Source organism: Scylla paramamosain, chromosome 7 (genome assembly GCF_035594125.1).
Source record: "Scylla paramamosain isolate STU-SP2022 chromosome 7, ASM3559412v1, whole genome shotgun sequence".
NCBI classification, from domain to species: Eukaryota; Metazoa; Arthropoda; class Malacostraca; order Decapoda; family Portunidae; genus Scylla; species Scylla paramamosain.
In genome coordinates, this window is record NC_087157.1 from 9,404,886 (window position 1) to 9,428,293 (window position 23,408).

The 23,408-nt window shown below is 37.2% G+C and overlaps 2 protein-coding genes across 12 annotated transcripts in view; one reads left to right on the forward strand and one right to left on the reverse strand.

The window, feature by feature from the left end:
* The window catches only part of LOC135102027 (dual specificity protein phosphatase MPK-4-like), a 31,335-nt gene extending 27,697 nt beyond the window's left edge, over window positions 1-3,638 (forward strand). For all 8 annotated transcript variants that reach the window (XM_064006650.1, XM_064006649.1, XM_064006651.1 and 5 more), the window contains one exon: window positions 745-3,638. In XM_064006650.1, coding sequence (XP_063862720.1) covers window positions 745-821 — 77 coding nt within the window. In that variant the 3' untranslated portion in view covers window positions 822-3,638. The remainder of the gene's footprint in view (window positions 1-744) is intronic.
* LOC135102026 (RNA-splicing ligase RtcB homolog) lies at window positions 29-23,408 on the reverse strand. Of its 4 annotated transcripts, none has more exons than XM_064006643.1 (11): window positions 23,216-23,408; window positions 17,715-17,830; window positions 17,046-17,241; window positions 16,697-16,827; window positions 15,288-15,414; window positions 14,415-14,521; window positions 14,059-14,218; window positions 8,943-9,118; window positions 6,495-6,629; window positions 2,189-2,353; window positions 29-1,581 (listed from the first exon to the last, which is right to left on the reverse strand). In XM_064006643.1, exons 2-11 carry the CDS (start codon window positions 17,808-17,810, stop codon window positions 1,354-1,356), a joined length of 1,521 nt encoding a protein of 506 aa, XP_063862713.1. In that variant the 5' UTR covers window positions 17,811-17,830; window positions 23,216-23,408; the 3' UTR covers window positions 29-1,353. The 4 variants fall into 4 exon arrangements, with proteins under 4 accessions (XP_063862713.1, XP_063862714.1, XP_063862717.1 ...); XM_064006644.1 differs by having other exon boundaries at window positions 17,715-17,826; window positions 23,216-23,393; XM_064006647.1 differs by having other exon boundaries at window positions 17,715-17,826; window positions 23,181-23,393.

Sequence of the window (23,408 nt, forward strand, 5' to 3'; positions counted from 1 at the left end):
AATAAGAGGAAATAAAAGGGCCAACACAGAGAAAAAACATTTAGGTTTATTGGCATCAGATGACATGCATGTGGAAAATATGATTTTTAATCACATCACATTCCTACTCTTTCTAGTAAGGTTATCCTTTGAGTAATCCTGAGTTCATCCATGTAACTGTAAACAATCTTGAAAAATATTGTTTGTTTAGAAATTAATAAAATTATCATTGCTTGCTGGCATTAGTGTGTACATGAAGCAGGACAACAAAAATATACTACTCAACCCAATACTCCGATACAGTTTGATGATTCTGAACTTTACAAATGCAAGAGCTTTGTATAGAAGTTGTATGGTTAGTTTTTTTTTTTATTTTATTTTTTTTTTTTTATTATTATTTAGAATTTGTAGGAATTTGATTAAATTTTTGTTCTTGATAGCTCTTGCTTCATTGGGAAATAGAGCACTGTGAACACCAGTATGAAAATGTCCAGCAAGGAAGTATGTTGAACAGATCAACTGTCGTGCTCATTTGTTACTGTTCTCATGATAATGGAGATTGGTGTGCAATTATGTTGATGCTGATCTAGTATTTTAATGGCTGAAAGATTATTCCATTGTTTAATTTACTGTAAATGTTTAATATGTTTAAAAGAGCTGTTCTATTTCACATGTGTTGGAAAGTTAGTTGCAAGAGAGAGGGAGGGAGGAGAAACAAGCTATTGAATGTCGATAATTTGTTTGACTAATTTTTGTTACTTTCAGGTCACCGGTGTTCATGTGAAGCAAGGATTACTCCAGCATTTTATTTCATTCCATCTAAACTAGACAAGTGTTTCTGAAATGTTAAGTATGCTTCTGTTACTCTTATTTATGTAGTATCTCTTCATCACCAGCCATTAATATTGATTTATTCTACTCATTGACAACAAATGTAGAATGAACATTTTTTTATGTGATCAAAGACAACAAACTGGAATATTTTCTTTTCTCTGTGGAAACAGTAATTTTATGAGCTGCTTAATCTTTTTGCATAACTGTGGTCTATACCTAAGAACTCTCAGGGGATAGCCATAACAAGCCATCTTTTATTCCTGTCTTTGCATTACCTCCTTGCATGCCACTCCTCTCATTCTCCTTACCAAAGCATTTCAATTATGGTTCACAGGATTGTTCTCCAAAATCAACATGGTATAGTAGAAGAAACTGTGTACATTTCAATTTAGTTCTGCATCAATGATGTGATACCTAAGAATTTGATGATGCATTTATTATGGAACCTGGGATGTATTGCATTCAGTTATGGAAGGTTGTCTGATGATTATTATAAAAGGTTACACAAGCAATATTTGATTGAGACTAAAATATTTTAAGTTATCCCTTAATGACAGCTATAGGTCGTAACTTAATGCATTTCTTACTAATACCAGCAGCATGACATGTGTCAACTACATCAGTAACATTTTTATACGACTCTGGAGCCTCTTCCATTACTAGCTTTGGGGAGGCCACCCTGATGCTTATTCCTTGCTCTTGTAGTTTCACCAAAACATCTGCATAATCTAAATTACGCCGGGATTTAGCTCGTGACAGTGCTCGACCCTGAGAATAAAGCAAACATATAGTACGTATTAGCGGCCAAAATTTTAAATTTACCCCATCTAAGCAGGATGACAGCTACCTAGTTGTGATAAGTCATCCCATCATCCAGATAGAATCAATATTAGACATATGCAAAATTCATTATCATTTCTAATAACTTAAATTATCCCTTCAGATAAGTTACCTGTATTTTAGGCAGAGAAATAATATGGGGAAACAATAAATCAGAGTGAGAGGAAAGGAGAATATGAGAGTGCATGGAAAATACTATGACAATTATGCATATTTTATGTATATACATAATGTTATTACAACTAGGTTAAATAAACTTGTATTTTCCTGGTGTAATAGAAGATGAACAACAATGAACCTTTGTGCAAAATTACCACTATGTGTAATAAAAAAAATATGAGGGATGAGAGACAAAGGAGGTAGAGAGATGGAGATAAGGGTGTGAAAACTACCCCCCCCCCTCTCTCTACTCTCCCTAAAATCTCTGGGCTCCAAATCTCTCTCTCTCCTCTTCTCTTCTCTCACCTCAGCACAGATTGAAGAATGGTACACCAAGGAAATAAATAATACAATTTTAACCAATGCTAATACTCACTGCTCCATGGCAAGTAGAACCAAAGGTCTCTGTCATGCCTTGCTCAGTTCCAGTTAACACATAGGAACAGGTACCCATTGTGCCACCAATGAGAACGGGTTGTCCAGTCAATTGATAATCGACAGGTATGAGGGGATGGTGTGGGGGAAAGGCTCTCGTTGAACCCTGCAATGAATAATGTATGATTGTAAACAAAGACATTACAATTATAAAACAATGCACTGTTATTGTCTACCTTTATAGTTATAGCTGATGGTTGTTTATAAGAACCATCCCTGAGAGGGGGTGACTATGACATTAAGTCTATTCCTATCCCAATATTTCCTACTTGTATGCTCTTATCCGCTCAATTCTTCTCTTTCCCTATTTTCTCCTATACTTTAGCTGATGCTTTGTCCTCTCTTGTACCCAACACATGTACCATATTAATATATAAACATTCTCATAGTTATATCATTTTTCTATTTTTTCTTTTCATGAAGCTAGATAATCTTCATATGCTGTGCTTCAACACCTTAACCAATTTACATTCTGTTCTTTTGCCATTACCTGATATACCAAAGTTGTCTGTACACTTTCTTTGCCTTTCATCTTCCATTCTTGTCACACTTCAGGAGCACTTAAGTAATTTATTTGCTAGGATCCTTGACCTTTGTCTTTTAATCTGCAGGGAAGGTCTATCAATACAATATAAACTTTCATCTTCATTAGCATTTTTTAACTGCCACTGAAAGTAATAAAATCTTACCCATACCCATTTTCAACACACTCCTTGCTCTTTGCTACACCAACCTACTCTATGAAAACAAAACACTCCTCCCCTGTTCCCTACATACTCTCCCCTATTCTTATCATTCAGCTGTGACTTGTGTAAGTTCATGTTAGTATGAATAAAATCATTTGCATATTTATCAACTATACGCTATAGCTCCCCTCATACTTGACAAACTTCCAGTCAACTACCAGTAGATACTACAGTATTTCCAGGAAATAAAAAAAAAAGGTCTGAAAATCTGTCATGCATAAGTAAAGAAATTGTGACAAGTTGGAATCACAGAACTGCTCCATTATATCACATTTTACACATGACCAACATTAGTAGCAGCTATGGAATAGACAGACTTTCATCTTCTCAAGAAGAATATCAACATAATGATAAAATCAGATTTATCTTTACATATTAAAGAGGCAAAGTGCAAGACTATTTATAAAACATTTCACATCATGCATGCCATACTTCAAATGGGGAATTTCTGAGAAGTGCCCATCACCAGGTGGTAGCAGTGGGGTATAAGTTATAAGCAATTTCAAGTTCTTATAGAATCAATTTACAAACATATTAATGTATTTAGCATATTAAAAACAAAACTACATAATTCCTTCAGAGAAGTAACACAAGTAAAACTGTACTGTATTCATGAAAACAAATAATAAACTTGTTTTTCTAGTGCGTATGGATTATTAAACATTTTTGGTCGCCTGTAGTTTAATTTTAAACAGATACACTATGCATATGAAACATGTTGATACAGACAACTTAAGTCATAGGCAACTTGTCTGCAACAGTGAAATTACCACCTCAGTGAGGTAATTTCCAATTAAATATTTCACCACAGTGAAATATTTAATTGAAAATCAACAACTTGAGTGACTTGGCATAGAACCTTCAACACGACTTGCTTAGAATAGTGGTAGCAACAAAGTCGTCCTCTATAAAGTGTTTGTGATACACTCAGCTGCCTGCTACTGGATACCAATTCTCTCCTAACAGCAGCTATTTACCACTTCCACAGCTCAAAATCACTGGGAAACTTATGATCACCAACTCCATTTGAACAAAGAGGTAGACAACACACTGATTTTATGGTTACAAATCCTCATGACACTTGACACAAGTTTGTTTTGATTTGAACAGCTGCAACTTCTCGCCACAACAATCATTTCTGGAGTGAGTTGAGAGAATCACTACGTAAAATGCTGTTATGACCCAGGATTCAGCCCTCTTCAGAGCTGTAACTAGACTAGCTCCTAGACTAGTGCGGGTATAAACATGATGAATCCATGCACTTACTGGTCGCACACAGCTATCAAAACTCTGAGATTGCTACTCAGTTTAACCCACCGACAGAGAAGGGAGTATGACAAACACCAAGCAAACCCCAGACTATGGACAACCCCCTACATAATGGGCTAAACCCACACCCACAGACTACTATGTTCTTCAGCCCATGAGTAGTCTATATGCAGTCCCCTAGAGAACTACAGACAGCTATGCATGTGCAAAGTTATGAAGTCCTCTGGTTTCAAAGCTCCCAACAGTGAGCTCTGAAAGCCAGTCGTGTTTAACAGCACAAAACACTGAAGACATGAGAGCACAACAACCAACAGACACAAGAAGCCACCACCTGCTCCTACAAGAGATGCCAGGAGGCTCAGCAAAAACTGAGGAGTTGGTACAAGGAATTACCTCCTCAAACTACAGATGAATGGCACTAACAGGCAGGTTCCTGTAGACACCAGTTCTACCTATAGAGACAGGGGCCTACTGCCTTGTATACTCGAGTAACATCTACTAAAAGGGCCCTCTAACATATATCTGCTCTAGTTCTCCTTGCCTCTCTCTGCCTCTTTCATGTGCCTTACTCCTGGCCTTGCTCAACACCAAGGCAAGGACAAAGAGAGACACAGCTGGGCCCATTCTGCTGCAAGGCAGGGGAAGTTATGTGACAAAATAGGAAGGAGTGGAACGCAGGAGAGGCAAGGAGGGGGGGAAGGAAGTTGGCCGCGCACCCAACACAGCTCACTGTGCCACCCATGTACTGTTCATTATTTTACAAAAACCACTGTAGGCTTGTCACTGGTACTGGATTGAATGTAACAATTTCAGGGGGAGGGGCAACTCTTCTATCATATTACGTTTTAGTCAAGCCTGGGGAATAAACAGAAGTGGGCGAAAACTTGAGGGTAATGATGGTAGGTGATTAATATATACCTAATTCTTACACAAAATGGAGTAACGGGGCATAAACTATCATACTTCAGGCATCCTCTCTCTCTCTCTCTCTCTCTCTCTCTCTCTCTCTCTCTCTCTCTCTCTCTCTCTCTCTTCTCATCTTGTTTTTTCTTGCTACTCATAACAATGGCCATATCTATTTATCATGATGTCACTAAGTAGTACCACTGTGTTTCTTGTATTTTTGAGTCCGTTTAAAGACGTGTACTGGGACATATTTAAATGAATGCTGAATTAATTTGTATGTGCATATAAATTACATGAGTGTAGAGCACAGTTCAGCTTCCCAAATTCCCCATTGTTCTTTACAAAACCATAATTGATACACATGAAGGATGAAGAATGGACAGTTCAAATTTATTATGATAAATCTGCTTGCACCATTGTATCCATGGGAACTTTTCATTGTAAACATCCTGCCCTAATTACCACATTTCATTCCAGGTGAATACAGTATTCCCCAGCTATTTGTGGGGGTTACATTCTAAGCCTCCCTGTGAATAGTGAAATTCGTGAATTCTGGATGCAACCCCTACAAGGCTAAAAAATACCTATGTTTATAGTTTAAACCATAAAATATACATCTCACACTTCTTAACTGCAAGGCAAAGGTAAGCTCCGTTGAACTCATTGTGGCAGACCCAGCAGAGGAACACACATTTGGCAAACTACTGGAGCGATCTGCTGACCTTCCTCTTCTTATGACCATAACATGCTGATCTTGAGAGAAAATAAAGGCGCAGTCACATGAGACAGTTTCTTGAGTTTCGTACTGAGATTCAAAGTTGGTAACATTTCACATGAAACTTGGCAAAATATTCCATAAAATCTAGACCACCAGCACGATGGTTATTCTCTCTTGTGGTCAGCAAGTTGTGGTCACAAGAAGAGGAAGGTCATCAGCCAAATGCTCTAGTAGTTAGCCACATGTGTGTGTTCCTCTGCTGTGTCTGCCACAAGAGTTGGGTGAAGATTGCCTTTAATATTACCCTGCTTATCATTTTGTGATCTGAAGATGAGGTTAGGTTAAACCATTGTGGGCCCTGGGATGGTTTGCAACCTCAAATTAGGATGTTACTTTGGAGTTCTATCTTCTCCAATTTTTTTTAATCCATGAATATACAAACCTGCGAATGCTGAACCATGAATAGGCAGGGGAACACGATATGCCTCAGCATCAGTGCTGGTTTTCTGAACTTTAAATGTTTTGTCTTTGTTTCTGTACTAATCATTTCAAAATGTAAGGTTGTCAACATGTATAGCTTATTTACAATTCAATAAAACCCTACTCACCTTTCGATGAACTAACAGAGTACGGAGTTTTCCATCAATCCAATGCTGCTCAATTTTGGCAATATTGTGTGAGACGTCATAGATCACATGCATGTCCAAGTCATCTGGACTCATTTGGAATTGCTTGGCAAAAGCCTGAAATTAAAAGCATTTTATATATATATATATATATATATATATATATATATATATATATATATATATATATATATATATATATATATATATATATATATATATATATATATTTTCATTCATTGTTTAAGGAGGTGCACTGGCATAAGGAGGGATCAGGATCTTTTTAAAGAGGCACCCCCATTATTTATGGACTTTCAGGATTTTCAACATTCACAGATGTCTCTCTTACCTAACTGTTACTTAATCCCCATGAATGTTGCGGGCTAGCTCTGTGTGTGTGTGTGTGTGTGTGTGTGTGTGTGTGTGTGTGTGTGTGTGTGTGTGTGTGTGTGTGTGTGTGTGTGTAATAATAATAATAATAATAATAAACGGTTTATTCTTTAGGCAGTCAACAAACTGAAAATGTACATTGGTGTGTGTGTGTGTGTGTGTGTGTGTGTGTGTGTGTGTGTGTGTGTGTGTGTGTGTGTGTGTGTGTGTGTGTGTGTGTAATAATAATAATAATAATAATAAACGGTTTATTCTTTAGGCAGTCAACAAACTGAAAATGTACATTGGTGTGTGTGTGTGTGTGTGTGTGTGTGTGTGTGTGTGTGTGTGTGTGTGTGTGTACACACACACACACACACACACACACACACACACTTTTTTGAAAGCTTTTTTTCAGATCTAGATACACACTGTGTGTGTGTGTGTGTGTGTGTGTGTGTACACACACACACACACACACACACACACACACACACACACACACACACACACACACACACACACACACAGTGTGTATCTAGATCTGAAAAAAAGCTTTCAAAAAAGTTCCCACAACAAGTTATTATGGAAGCTAGAAAATATAGGAGGATTAAATGGAAAAATTTAAAAAATGGATGGAAATTTCCTTAAAAGGAAGAGAAATGAGAATGCTAATAAAAGATGTTAAATCAAAGTGGAGAAATGTAGATAGCAGAGTACCACAAAGATCAGTGCTGCCACCAATACTTTTCCTGATCTACATAAATGATATGCCTGAAGGAGTAAAAAGTTACACGAATTTGTTTGCAGATGATGCTAAATTACAAAAATATGTAAGAAACAACAAAGACTGAAATTCTATAAGAGGATTTGAATAAAATCTGGGACTGGAGTAAGAAATGAGAGATGGAATTTAATGTGAAAAAATGTTATGTAATGGAAATGGAAAAAAGTGAAAAAGAGAACAAAATGGACATATAAAATGGGAATTGAAGAAATAATAGAAATACATGAAGAGAAAGGTCTGGGAGTGACAATACAGGATAGTCAACAATCTGTGAAGCATGTAGAAAAGATATTCAGAGATACATATAAAATGGTGAGAAATATTGGAACACCATTCCACTACATGGATAAAGATATGATGAGAAAGATAATTACTACTATGATTAGACCAAAGTTGGAATATGCTGAATCAGTGAGGTCTCCTCACAAGAAGAAACATGTAAATAACTAGAAAGGATACAAAGAATGGCAATGAAGATGGTTCTAGAACTGGAAGAATTAACATATGAAGACAGGTTAAAGGAAATGAATCTGCCAACACTGGGACAAAGAAGAGAAAAGGGAGACTTAATACTAATTTATAAATTGTGGAATAGAGTGGAAGAAATAGATAATGAGAAACTGCTGCTAAGTACGAAATACTAGATACACACTAGGACACAGCAAAATACTAAGTAAAGGAAGATGCTTGCGTAACATAAAGAAATATAGTTTCCCACAGAGAAATATAGAAGTTTGGAACAAGCTCCATGAGAATGTGAGAATGTAGTATCAGCAACGTGTGCACAACTTCAGGGAAAAACTGGGCAAGTGTAGATATGGAGATTGGACTATATGAGCATAGCTCAGACCCTGTAAATTATAACTAGGTAAACACACACACACACACACGACATTCTAGAGCCTACTGAGTGCAGCTGAAGGAAGACAGTTCATAACATGCAAAGCACAGGTAGCACCAATTATTAATCCAACACTGACATTCAACATATATCAGTAAGTGCTTTGAAAACAAACTAGCAACTTAATTTTCAAATTAGAAGTGAAATGGTAAGTATATTTGACTCAAATTTTATACAATTGGGTCAAAACTTCATTCTGTGAAGAAGCTACATTAAATAATTATGAAGCATAAGATTTGATGCCCATTCTGTTCCCAAGAACTTCTTGTGGTCATGGTCAAGAAAATATTTCTCTTTTACAAATAAGTACTAAAAAGGAATTTTTAAGGATAAATATTTAAGTAGAAAACCTGAAATATAACTAATACCATACCTGTCTACTAAGGAAGGTCATGGAGGAACGATTAACCCAAGCAAAATTAGCAGCAGCAGCCATGGACTTGAGATAATTCTGACCTTCTTCAGACTTTATCCTGGCACAGGCAAGTTGCCGATCATTAGTTTCAATTTCATCTCTCTTCATAGCCTTCTCCATTGCAACAAGAGCATCTGAAATTATACTTTACTATATATATATATATATATATATATATATATATATATATATATATATATATATATATATATATATATATATATATATATATATATATATATATAGGTTGTTCTGCGAGTTAAGGTACATACCTTACCTGTGTGTTTTCTCCACTGATAAATACAAAAAATGTATTTGTCATTTGCTAACTGTTTCCTGTAAGGTTTTGACTTCACAGATTGCACACAAAAAATTATCACTTAAATGCTGCTTGGCACCACTTGAGTAAGTAGTGAGCCAGGAAGGGAAGGAAGGATGTTGAGGTCCACCCAGGCAAAGTGGTTCCCACAACACACAACTTACATGTTAATTTCTCACAAAATAAAGCAAAATACAGCATATGTGTATAGAGTATTTTCACCTTATAAATTTATCCTCCCAGAGAATACAACTGTAAACAGTGAGGTTCATTAACTATGAACTTCCAAATGACCACCTGGAATATTGTTTCAGTAACAGACTGACACAAATTTTCAAACATGAAGCTCATCATATTGTTCAATAGATTTATGACCAACCAAAAACTTCTGGTTCACCATAAATGGCCGATTCATTAAATATTCAGGTTATTGGCCAGTAATCCAAATACCAAAAAGATGATTCACCAAACACTTGTCTGAAATACTCAGGAGAGCACCGTAACCTGAAGACATTATTGGAATTTCAGGCAAGAAAGTATCAGGAGCCAGACACCTTCTGAAAGCATCAGCTAATCCCATTTGGAAAGGTTTTATTCTCCGATTCACGGTAAAAAAGTATCGTAACTGTACAAATATATCCAGTAATAAAATTTGAACTTTTCTTATTACCATATTTGATGGCTCATAAGATGCATGAACTCATAAGATGCACCCAGTTTTGGCAGACACTGAAATGAAAAAAAGATAAATGAGCAGATTTAAGCTCTGAATATGAAGTGAAGGATTTCACCTCACATTTGAAGACTCGCATGCATTTAGATCATTATTAGATCCTAATATTTTGCATTTCAAAACTTTAATATTTGCTTGTAGCCTACATACCAATCCTGTTGTGAGATGTAAACATGTACCTGGCATATGGCATCAGCAGTGAGTGTCTTACCTCAAGGAGTAACGGCATCACACTGTAAAGAACGCAGTGAAGCTTGCCCATGTCATCGGGTTCGACGCGTAACGGACCGCGTGTTTGTTTTGGTACATGCAATGCGTGGTGCATGGTCACTTTGGCAAATTCTTCCTAACCGGTATCATTCTATGTGAATTACCAGTAAGTATGACCTATTATATATTGTTACGTTGAAAGAAAGAGTTATTTTGTGGTGTAGTACCAATCATCGTTTTGTTTACATGTGCAAAGATGTCTGGGGTTTGATTTTAGAGCCTCTGTTGCCATAGACTTACCACCAACCACTTCCTCAATGCTGAACCTTGGCCTCATAGGATGCAGGCTCACTTCCTGAGACTTTTTTTTGGAGAAAAGGTGCATCTTATGAGTCATCACATTCGGTATTTTAATTCAAAGGTTAAATCACAGGATTCCAGCCTTTTAAAAGAGTGCAACTGAACGAGTTGGTGGCAAGCCTACTTCTTGTGCACTTAATCTGCATAGAAGAGCAAGTAGATGCATGTTGTTATTATTATTGGTGTTATTATTATTATTAATTATTGTTGTTGTTGTTGTTGTTGTTGTTGTTGTTGTTGTTGCTGCTGCTGTTGTTGTTGTTGACATCATTTACAACAATAATGTGGTTAGTTTACCTAGTTGTATATTGTACAGGGCATGAGCCAAAGCTCATTTTGTTGTGTCTCCATAACCATATTTATCCAGTTTCTCTCTAAACATGTGTACACTGTTTGCCACAACTTTCAAATCATTCCAGATTTCAATAGTTCGATACGGGAAGCTGTATTTCTTGATGTCTCTAAAACATCCACTCTTATTTACTTTCTTCCTATACCCCCTCATCTGTCTCTCTCCCTCCTCCATCTGTGGTACCAAGTCATTCCTATTGTTTCTGTAACATTTACAATTTGTACATTGCTATCGTCTCCTCTTCCTCTTCTCTCTTGTAGTGTTGGTAATCCCATCTCAAATAAAGTGGGATACTTCACCCACCTCTGCATTCCATTCTCTGGTCACCAGGGACCTGACACCAGCCTCGGCCAACCATGTGGGCTCGAGTGAGGTCAAGCCTCACTCCTTTGTTAGCAGCTATGCCTTGGCTAGGTGGGCTCCCAGGACCTCATGAGCCCTTTACCTTCCTGGCTGCATGACTTCCCTTCACCTCACAAATCCCAGCCTGACTGGAGCCTGCAGGCCCAGCAACCATTCCAGCATCATCAGTAGTCCTTGTCCGCCTGGCCTCAGTTGCGGACATGCAACTTGCTGGCAGGTTCACCTTATTTATATTGTACAGTTTATTTATATTAATATAAAACAGCACTTTCCATTGTGTTTCCTTGGCCACCACCTCTACAGAAGTACTAGAAGAAGCAGATTTACCTAGCACATAAAAATGGTGGCCATGGTGGAAGGAGTCAACACTACCAGTCCTCCATGCCCACATGCCCCGCTCCTTGCCAGCTACTCCAGCCACCTTCATCGTCTCTGGTATACCTGCTAAGCCATCATCAACACATTTCTGCTAAGCCAGCTTTCAGGACCTGTTTCAAACTTTCGCCAAGCCTGCCCTGCCAGTCTGTTCCTGTATGACTTCAAGCCATCACCGATGCCATCCTTGTTTCAAGTCTGGACTTTTTAAGCCATCAACGACACAACTCAACTGCTTTGCTGCTGGTCCCATCACTCCAAGACTTTGGATTTCATGCCGTCAGTCTCTGAATCTGCAAGTTTTGATGTTTCCTGTCCATGTGGTCTTTCCTGCTCGTGGCTTCCAGCACATAAACTGCCACGATCCACCCCACTTGAAGATTTTATTGCCATAATGTGCATTATTTGTGCAGCGTTATAATTTTTGCAGTGTACTGTTGTTATTTTGCAATTTATTTGGCATAGAAATGCCTTGTTTTCTTGTTTTAGGCTTCTAGTGTTGTCCTAATATTTTCTTGGCCTGTAATATGCTGTGCTGGCATTATAGCTAGTGTTAGGTTCATGATTGGTCACTGTGCTCTCTCTTCTGATGTTAATGCTATGTGAGTTGTGTGATTCGCCAGTGCATACTCACTTTTCTGATGTCATTGTTTTGTGAGCCTTGTGATTGGCTATAGTGCACACATCACATGTCTTACACAGATAAGCACATCTTTATTATGTAAATTGTGTGCTTCAATGTGCCTGCATCACCCCATACGCTCTGTTTGCTGCGAGGACGCCACGAGATGGGTAGCTGAGCAATGTATTGGAACGCTTCTGCCACATCTGCATTCCATTCTCTGGTCCCCTGGAACCTGACGCCAGCCTCAGCCAACCACATGGGCTCAAGTGAGATCAAGCCTCACTCCTTTGTTAGCAGCTGTGCCTCAGCTGGGTGGGCTCCCAGGACCTCACAAGCCCTTTACTTTTCTGGCCACGTGACCTCCCTTCACCTCATGAGTCTCAACCTGACCTAAGCCGGCAGGCCCAGCAACCACCCAACCATCAGTAGTCCTCATCCACCCAGCCTGAGTAGCAGACATACAGAGTCACCGTCCTGCCAGCCTCAGGCAAGGACATGCGGTCACTGGCAGCTCATCATATCACCTTTGTACAGTTTATTTTACTAATGTATCTGCAGCTGCTTTTGCACTGTTTATCTGTATCCTGGCTACCTCTACAAAGTACTAGAAGAAGCTTATATAACTCCTAGTACACAAGGCTTTCTTCATAACTTAAGTCTTTCAATTCTAGTACCATCTTTTTGGCTATCCTCTGTATTCTTTCCAGTTTCCATATATCTTTTTTTTTATGTGGACCCCAAACTACTGTTTTCTATTCCAATTTAAGTGTGTGTGTGTGTGTGTGTGTGTGTGTGTGTGTGTGTGTGTGTGTGTGTGTGTGTGTGTGTGTGTGTGTGTGTGTGTGTGTGTGTGTGTGTGTGTGTGTGTGTTATAAAAGAAGAGTGGCCTAATGCATATCAGCCACATCAATATCTTGCTTCCATTTAAATGTGATTGATAATTCCAGTGAAATAAAGAGACACAAGCTCACACAGTCTCCTATAAAATATCTATGTACTCTATTGCAGGGCATGAAGAGACATGGAAAACCAACTGCTATAAAAACTCCAATGTTGTATATAATTTCTATTTTCAAACTTTACATTTTCTTTTATATTTCTTTATTATTAATTTTCTTTCCAATGAGCAAAAATTGGAAACAGCATGTAATTATATTGTTAATTATGTTGTTTGTTATTGCTGTTGTTGTGTAATATATATATATATATATATATATATATATATATATATATATATATATATATATATATATATATATATATATATATATATATATATATATATATATATATATATATTTTTTTTTTTTTTTTTTTTTTTTTTTTTTTCTACATTTCTTGTTTGTTTACCACCACTGAGGCTTGCCAGCCTTACAAGGCTGCCAACATAATCGGCATCTTCTCCTGAACCATGGGGTGTTGTGTGTGTTTAATAAATCTGCACAGCCAATTCATGGTTCAGGGCCTGACATTTAAATTAGTTCCAAAGCTTACCTCCTGAATGTTTAATGAATCAGCTGAAAGAAAAGACTTAATTTGCATGACATTTATATACCACAGAAACTACAGAATGTGTTTCATAAGAATTAAATTCTCAGATAACTGAAAACCTTGTTAACATTCTACATACACTTCATGGAAGAATTTATGAAGAGAAATGTCAATGTGACAATCAAAAAGGTAAGTAAGAGAGGAAAGCTTATATAAGCATGTTGATATTCATATAATGGGCCCTACCTGTAGCAACCTGGTGACCAAATCCACGAGAGCCAGAGTGAATCATCACACACACTTGTCCCTTTTCTTCTATGCCCATCTTGCTAGCAGCCCATTTATCATAAATTTCATCCACCACTTGGATCTCTGCATAATGGTTTCCTGCTCCCAGTGTTCCCAACTAAAAATAAATTCAAATAAATACTGTGAGATGACATAGTATAAAAAATTAAAACAATAGAGAAAAGGAATCCTGAGGAAGAAAGTGAGACAAGACAGGCAATAGTGATTTTCTAAAGTTAATAAATAGATTATAAAAAAGTTCAGAGGAATTTTAATCCAGCAGTGAACTTGCTGTGATAGTATGTTTGACTTACCTGAGGGAGACCTCTTTTTTTGGCCCTCATGGACACTTTGGCTGGGTCAGCCTGGGCCATGCGTCCATATTCTTCACAGTGCTCCTTGTCTTCAGCCCAGATGTATCCTGAAAATATTTGTATATACATACATATATACATACACCATATTTTTTCATTTTACCTCCCATAGTTTTTTATCAAGATTCTCTCTGTAATAAGATACAGACCTGAAAATATTATGTAAAAACTAAACATAACCAAAAATGGTTTGTTTTTGCTATCTTATGAAATACACAGTACTTATAGAATAATACAAAAGTTTTCACTGGTAGTATATACTACATTTGAGCTTTATGCATTTAGAATCAAGTTAAAATAATGATTACTAAGAGTTACACTCATCAATTGTTTTCCCAGAGCTAAAGAAAAGAAATTTAAAAAATTGGTGAAATATAAATTTCATGGATCACTTTTAAGGTAGATTAACAATGTGAAAAAAATCCTTTGTACATATTTTGTTACTAATACAGACATACATAAACAGTCTGATACCAGTACCAACATTGCATTTTTGCTAAAGACCATAGCTAGGGTTAAATGTGAGGAATAAGGTAAGAATCAAACAAAACTGAGCAATGATCAAGTTGCACTGTAAATAATGGATTAGATCACATGCAAAACAGAGTCATCTGTGGTCTCACCCAATAAACTACCCAGTCTGGCAATCATTGAAATTTTCAGGCTCCCCCTCTTAATTTCTTCCTGACTAAAGAAAGAATCAGACCAACAAGATGCTGGTAAATCAGTGAGGAATCTATACTTTTCAGATAAAAGATATTCCATATCAAGAAATTCAGTATTTATAATATAAATATTTCTATATAATCTTACCTTCTCTTAGAGACCAGTCCATACCCATTTCTAAAGCCTCCTCTAAGTCCCGTGCAGTCATGGGAATGATGCCCTTGGAACCAACACCAACAGGAATATGATCAAACATAGATTGAGCCAACCGCTCCTGAGGAAATAAAAAAAAACATTGGAAACTGTTAAAGCAAAGCCAAAATACAAGTAATGAATAGCAATAAACAAAAAGTAACAAAAACATGTGCCCTAATCATCCAAGTAATGCTTCTCTCTTTGCAGTGATATATTTAAACAATTAACCGTTGTTTATGACTAGAGATCAGAAAAATCTTTTAAAAGTGCATAAAAATATTTTTCCACATACTGATTTTCATTAAGAAAAAAATAAATAAATAAATTGTGGTTTCTGCTGGATATTTACATAAAATAGCCCAAACATGACATTTTTACCAGACCCCTGTTGAAAACTTCATGACAGTGGTATTTCTGTAGTCTATTTCATGTCTACTAATTATTCAATAAGAAGTTAAAAGATACAGGTAATGCCAGGAGTAATGGAAATCATCTGTATATTGCATCAACAGCATAAAAAAATGTTATTCTGTTCACTTGGCCAATACTTAAATTACTTGTAACTGAAATCATTTGACATAGATAAGAAGACTTAAGGAAGAAAATCTGAAAAAATCATGATTACATATTATTTATACAATTACTAAGCAATTTGAGTTATTTTTTATATTTCTATATATAAGTTTGAAGTCACAATTTTAACTCAGAGAATCAATAGTCTATACAGAAAATTAAATGTTTCTTTTCACTTTCTATATATTTACTTTGTGGTACTTTTCTTAGCTTTTTGTTACCTTATGTATGTGCTTCACTGCAGATGATAGAGTTGGGATAATTTATTATAATTCTGGTGTCCTGAAATGCCAATATATCAGGGGAAATCCATGCATATATATATATATATATATATATATATATATATATATATATATATATATATATATATATATATATATATATATATATATATATATATATATATATATATATATAATGAATGGTCTCAATGACATTTTTTACTGATCTCTATTTATGATATTTACATGAATACTTCCCTCATTCATTTAAATGTATTGTCCTGCAAACATTCAATGCTTACTTTATCTTTCTTTCCTTTCAGTACTTGAGAAGAATATACATAGTACTGAAGTATGCAAGAAAAAGGCAATTTTGAGTGTGCAGGGATGAGGTCTAGATAGTACTTGGGAGACTCTTTTACTGTACAAGTAGCTGCTCATTCATGAGATTCCTAGGAGCAGGTGTCAGAGTAGACTCAATTCATACATTACATACATTACTTATAGCAATACAGAGCAATAAGCAATGAGAACAGGCTGTATCATGATCCTGCATCATCCTACCTTAATGGGAGTGACATCAGCCTCGGTAAGGTTGGTCCTCAGCAAACGCACCCCACAGTTAATATCAAATCCGACACCCCCCGGAGAGACAACAGCTTGGGGGTTATCCATATCAAAGGCTGCCATATTACCTGAAAGATAATTAATAGAGGAAATCACAGTACAATTTTAAAGACAAACCCTAAATCTATTTTCTCAACCATAATTTCTCAAAAATCATTATAGTAACAAAAAAGAAACTTATAAAGGAAATCACAGTACAATTTTAGAGACAAACCCTAAATCTATTTTCTCAATCCTAAATTCTCAAGTCACTATAGTAACAAAAAGAAACTAACACTAAACTCACCAATTGCAAATCCATAACCTGAATGTACATCAGGCAAGCCAACAGACTTGCCCACAATGCCTGGAAGTGCTGCAACATTAGCTATTTGTTTCATGCCTGGCAGAAAGCCCCCAACAGACCCTGGCCGGCAGGAGTTCCTCAGCTCTTCAAACATCAGCTTTTCCAAGTGATCATTGACATAGAAAATGCCCTCCACCTTATAATGAAACAGGAAACCATCATAAATTATTGAATACAACTTCGAAAGTAATATTATTTCTTAGCTACCATCCAACAAGTAAAATTCATGTATGTTGTTTGAATATTAAGTAAAGCCCAGAAATTGTATATTCTCATATAAAATGCATTCCTATATCTTTCCATTACAACTAATTTAATTACTTGTCAATAAACAAGCCTTGGAATAACCGTAACAACTAACCAGCCAGAATTCCTCTTTTCCTGGTTGCTTTGCCAGATATGCCAGATAATATGTATCATATAATTTTCCACTCATTATCCTCCTCCTTAAGAGGATTATAGTAGTGAAAATGTAATGAAATTTGTTATACAAACTGAGACTTACTGATTAGATCTATAAAATAAATACATTACCATTTGCATGCAAAATATCCTGCCCATGGTTTCAACTGAATATAGTCAACTAATCAAGGTCCTGTCAGTGCTCACATTCATGTTGGGTTGGAAGCCTTTCTTGATACGCCAGCAGCTGGGAGACAGCCGCTCCAGGAACCTCAGTTCATCGTTGTACTGCCGAACCACCATCTTTTATGTCTTGGCTCTACCTTATAGGAAAAATATCCATGTACTTAGAATAATTTCTTAAATCTGAAAAGCTGAAATCACTGTTTTTTAAAGGAATAGTACAAGTGAACTTAAATGTCTAATAATTAACAAACTGGAAAATATTTCTGAGAATATGATACTAATTGCACTCAGTCAGGAAAATGTCACAAACAGATTGACTTTCTAGTACACTTGTCATTGATTAAATTTGTCTTTATATGAATATTATTCAATATAAAGTGAAAATGCAGAAATAATATTTACCATGCAGTATAACAGATATTGATGATCAAAATATCAAATCAATTACCGAAATGTTAAATTAATTACCAAAATGTTACAAAGAAAATATCACTTTCTTGTCAAGTTGACACAATGAATGAGTGAATCTAATAAAGTGAAACTGTGCTTGGGTAGGCACAGATCTTGTTTACAAGGCCATACTTACATTTTCACTTTCCCACAGTCAGCAATAAATTTTTCTAGGGAAATTATCTAAATGAATATTAATAAAGTACATCACTATTTCCTAGCTATGTACTATATTCAGTGAGGTATAGTATTCAGTTTCATCAGTTTAAATTAAATAACCAGGAACAAGCACAAAGAGAAAATTTCTTCATAAGAAGTCCTTCTCTGACACTGCAGCCCCATAACCCCAAAACAAGCATGGCAGCCTGACGGGAATCCAAGTTTTGGGTTGGGAAGACAAAAACAACTAATTTATTAAACAAAAATTTGTAAAATCACCTAACTTTACATAATGACCTACTAATATACCTAATTAAGGTATATGTTTAGGTCAGGTTAGGTTAGTGTCCTTAAGGGGATGTCAGGGTGGATGGGGCAAGGCTTCCTGGTTAGGTGAAGTAAAATTAGGTTAGGTTAGTGTCCTTAAGGAGGGGATCCATGGGGACAAAGCCCCCAGTTTGGTAGTTAGGTAATGTTAGTTTAGTGTCCATAAGGGGATTGTCCAAGAAGGGGTCAAAAACCCCCCCTTAGGTTAGGTTTGGTAAAGTTACATTAGACTAGAAATTTCCCCAGTTTTCTAAAGATGGCATCTCCTTATACTCTCATGAATTTCCAAAGTTGGCATAATTTGGCTTCCCCACCCTAAATTCCCACTTTCTCATCCCCATGCTTGTTAGGGATAGAGAAGGAGATAAAGAAGATAGGACGTATTGTGTTAAACTGCAATCTTACCTGTCACTGTCTGTGACACAGGCTTATAATAAAGAATAACTATGATACAGGGTGTAACACGAATTTCTGCAAATACTGCCAGAAGTGAAAATAGAGGTTATTCAATGTCAAAAATGTTCTATGCACATATGTATTTTGAGCTGTTGTTTAGCCATGGTATGAAATTCAAGTATGGCCTAGCAACAGATACAGCGGCTGGGCCATTTGGGTAACCATGGCACAGAAACACCATTTCTACATACTCTACATTACTTAAAGTTATGCAATACAATCTGAATGTATTCAGTGTCACCATCTTGGAGGAAAACTGTGTGTGAGTGACTAGCAATCAGCTGATTTGCTGCTAGTCTAACTCATTACCCTTCCCTGCCTGGGTAGGCATGCTGCCATGCAGCCTATTATTTTATTTCTTACTTATTACATCCATACTATCATGTGTAATGTTTATCAGTAGTCAGTATCGGTCTATTGTTGTTACTCGTCTCATAATAGGATGCTGTAAAGTTCCAAAACTTGTAGAAGTCATGACTGAATTATTCACAATTTCACCGACATCAAGGTCTACACATCCTGCCATGGTTACCTGACCAGCCCAGCTGTTGTATTTGTTGCCAAGCCACACTTAAATTTCATATCACAGCTAAACAACGCTTCAAAATGCATATGTGCATAGAACAAGTTCCTCTTTGAATAACCTGTACTTTCACCTCTGGCAATATTCACAGAAACTCATATTACATTTTGTGTGTGTGTGTGTGTGTAGATATTGATCACAGAGGCTAGTTCAAGGTTAAACAGATAAAAAAAAAAAGTGCAGATACCTATCCAAACCAACCAGCCATCTCTCCATATTCCCAAACCCCACCAGTGTACTACTTCAAACAGCATTAGCCCTTCTCACAATATTTTGTCCTCAAAATCTGTTAATGCCTACAAATGAAAATTAACTAACTTTGATATTATTATACATATTCACCTATCTCACAGCAAGAGAAAAAAGAAAAAACATCATTCTCAGTGAAGTAGTCAGGTCACATATAACACAGTGGTGTGTATCTACCATCACAAATTGTTCGTTCCTGAGATATTAATTTTTATAAAATTTACCATTAAAATAGGTTAGGTTTGGTTAGGTTGTTAGGTTTAGTTAATGTTTTTTTATGAATTTCTGCTGTGTGTGGTGGGGGTGGTGGGTATATAAGAAAATAATAATTTGCAATAGAAACGGTTACTAGTTTAATTCAAAACACATCAAAATCTACCAGAAAAATTAAATCTGGTCCAAAATTGTTAGACAGGTAAAAATATAAATTTACCCTAATTTGTTATGCCAATATGACAGTAGGGAATTGGGAATGAACTCAGTGAGGTCCTGATTAAATTAGGTATTCTTGTGTAAGGAAATGTCATGTGGAGGCAGGGCTGGGAGGGGTCAATCTTCAAAGTACTACTCTAGAGATGTAAGGTTTGGTTCAGAAATAATCAAATAATGTTGTGTAATTTCAGTGTTGCTTGATAATGGTTAATCTGGATATCACATTCATATTATATACAAGCATAAAACTCACATGTCATGTAGTAGAAGGCTTGGTGACCTTGCCATAAACGTAAAAAAATTGGGGGGCACGTGTCTAGTATGGCTATAATAGCACTCGTAAGTGTGGAGAAATTTGATATTCTCTAAGTCCAGCGAACTCTGCACCAGTCAAGTAAATACTGAAATGATTTTCTGTTGTTTATAACTGGGATTTGTGGGTTGTGGCATATTAAGATTTCATGGTATCTATACAGCTGATCCCTCCAATCACGTGCTGCCACTTGTGAGGCGGCCAATTATGACTTTTCATGGTAGGTTCAGTTGCACTTTTCATTTGTTTTAAAGATGCTTCAGGCGTTCTGATAGTGGCTCACTGTCATTTGTTAATATCAGTGGAGGAAGGTGAAGCAAAGTGCCAGTGTTCAGCAGGGAAAAAGTCACTGAGATATTTAGCAACAGCACTGGTGATCTTCTGGCTTTCCTTACTGAGTCTTGGTCATCCTCTTTTAGAGATTTTGGTGAAACTTTTGCTGTTGCCTTGGACATATCAAAAGCTTTTGATAGAGTCTGGCACAAAGCTCTGATTTCCAAGCTACCCTCCTATGGTTTCTATTGTTCTCTCTGTAACTTCATCTTGTTTCCTTTCTGACCGTTCTATTGCTGCTGTGGTAGACAGTCACTGTTCTTCTCCTAAATCTATTAACAATGGTGTTCCTCAGGGTTCTGTCCTGTCACCCACTCTCTTCTTATTATTCATTAATGATCTTCTAAACCAAACTTCTTGTCCTATCCACTCCTACGCTGATGATACCACCCTGCACTTTTCCACGTCTTTTCATAGACGTCCAACCCTTCAGGAGGTAAACATATCACACAGGGAAGCCACAGAACACCTGACTTCTGATCTTTCTAAAATTTCTGATTGGGGCAGAGCAAACTTGGTATTGTTCAATGCCTCAAAAACTCAGTTCCTCCATCTATCAACTCAACACAACCTTCCAGACAACTATCCCCTCTTCTTCAATGACACTCAACTGTCCCCCTCTTATACACTGAACATCCTCGGTCTGTCCTTTACTTATAATCTGAACTGGAAACTTCACATCTCATCTCTAGCTAAAACAGCTTTTATGAAGTTAGGTGTTCTGAGACATCTCCGCCAGTTTTTCTCACCCCCCCAGATGCTAACTCTGTACAAGGGCCTTATACGTCCATGTATGGAGTATGCTTCACATGTCTGGGGGGGTTCCACTCATACTGCTCTTCTAGACAGGGTGGAATCAAAAGATTTTCGTCTCATCAACTCCTCTCCTCTAACTGACTGTCTTCAGCCTCTCTCTCACCGCCGCAATGTTGCATATCTAGCTGTCTTCTACCGCTATTTTCATGCTAACTACTCTTCTGATCTTGCTAACTGCATGCCTCCCCTCCTTCCACAGCCTCGCTGCACAAGACTTTCTTCTTTCTCTCACCCCTATTCTGTCCACCTCTCTAACGTAAGGGTTAACCAGTATTCTCAATCATTCATCCCTTTCTCTGGTAAACTCTGGAACTCCCTGCCTGCTTCTGTATTTCCACCTTCCTATGACTTGAATTCCTTCAAGAGGGAGGTTTCAAGACACTTATTGATCAATTTTTGACCACTGCTTTGACCCTTTTATGGGACTGGAATTTCAGTGGGCATTTTTTTATTAGATTTTTGTTGCCCTTGGCCAGTGTCCTTCCTACATAAAAAAAAAAAAAAAAAAGTTAAGATGTGATATACAGACATAAGGAAGAGGTTCCATGTGTTTATTAAGGAGGCCACCAAGCTGTACCCACCTCCATCACCCTGAGAATCTCCACACCACACCAGTAAGGCATAACAGTATAATTTTGGAGATCCCTCATTAGGTTATGCTAGATTAGGTCAGATTAGGTTAGGTTATGCTAGTTTAAGTTAACATCCTAGCAGGGGTGTCCAGGGTGGGGGGGGGAGGGCGCAGCCCCACCAGCCAGGTTAGGTTAATGCCCTGTAGGGAAGTGGTGTCTAGGAGCTAGGATAGGTTAGGGAAATTTGAAATATTAAGAAAAAATTCCTTATATTTTTTAACGCCCTTATTTCACTTATTTTTCATCACTCCCCACAGGTCCCCCCAAACTTGTTTGAGGGGTTAGGGAGAATAAGGGAGAGGGGGAGACGGACTTCTTATCAAGAAACACATGGAAATTTCCTTATATTTTTTGAACGCCCTTATTTCTTTTCATCCCCACTAAAAACCCCGATTTCCCACAGGCCCCCCAAGTTGTTTGAGGGGTAAGGCGGGGTTGGGGGAAATGGGAAGACGGACTTCTTACCAAGAAATATCTATAAGATCACCAAATTTATACAAGTAATCACAGTAATGGATATGATAACCTATTTACCTACTACAAATACTACCGTAAAATATTAGCAGATGATATAACGCTGACAAAAAATTTAGACCACCGTAAAAGTGAAGAACTGAAGTTACATATGACCATGGACATAATAGTTTAATTACACAATCAAGAGCAATCCAAAATGTCACAACACCATGCAGACACCATGACATTTCCTACAGCTGGTAGGTAAACATTTAACTTACAGCGTCCCTATTAGGTCAGGTCACTCACAACACACCTGCTGGTTACTCCAGGTTAATGCACTGCCTCTCGTGTCTTCCTTCAGGAGCGTGGAAAGGAGTGTGGAGTCAGCGTGAGTGATGGGCGAGGCGGCAGCAGACAGCCAGACAGCAGCCAGCGTGGTGTCTGTCCTGCCACACTCTCCCACTCCCACTTCCCGACAAGTAGTAGTGTGTGGCCGTGCTGCCACC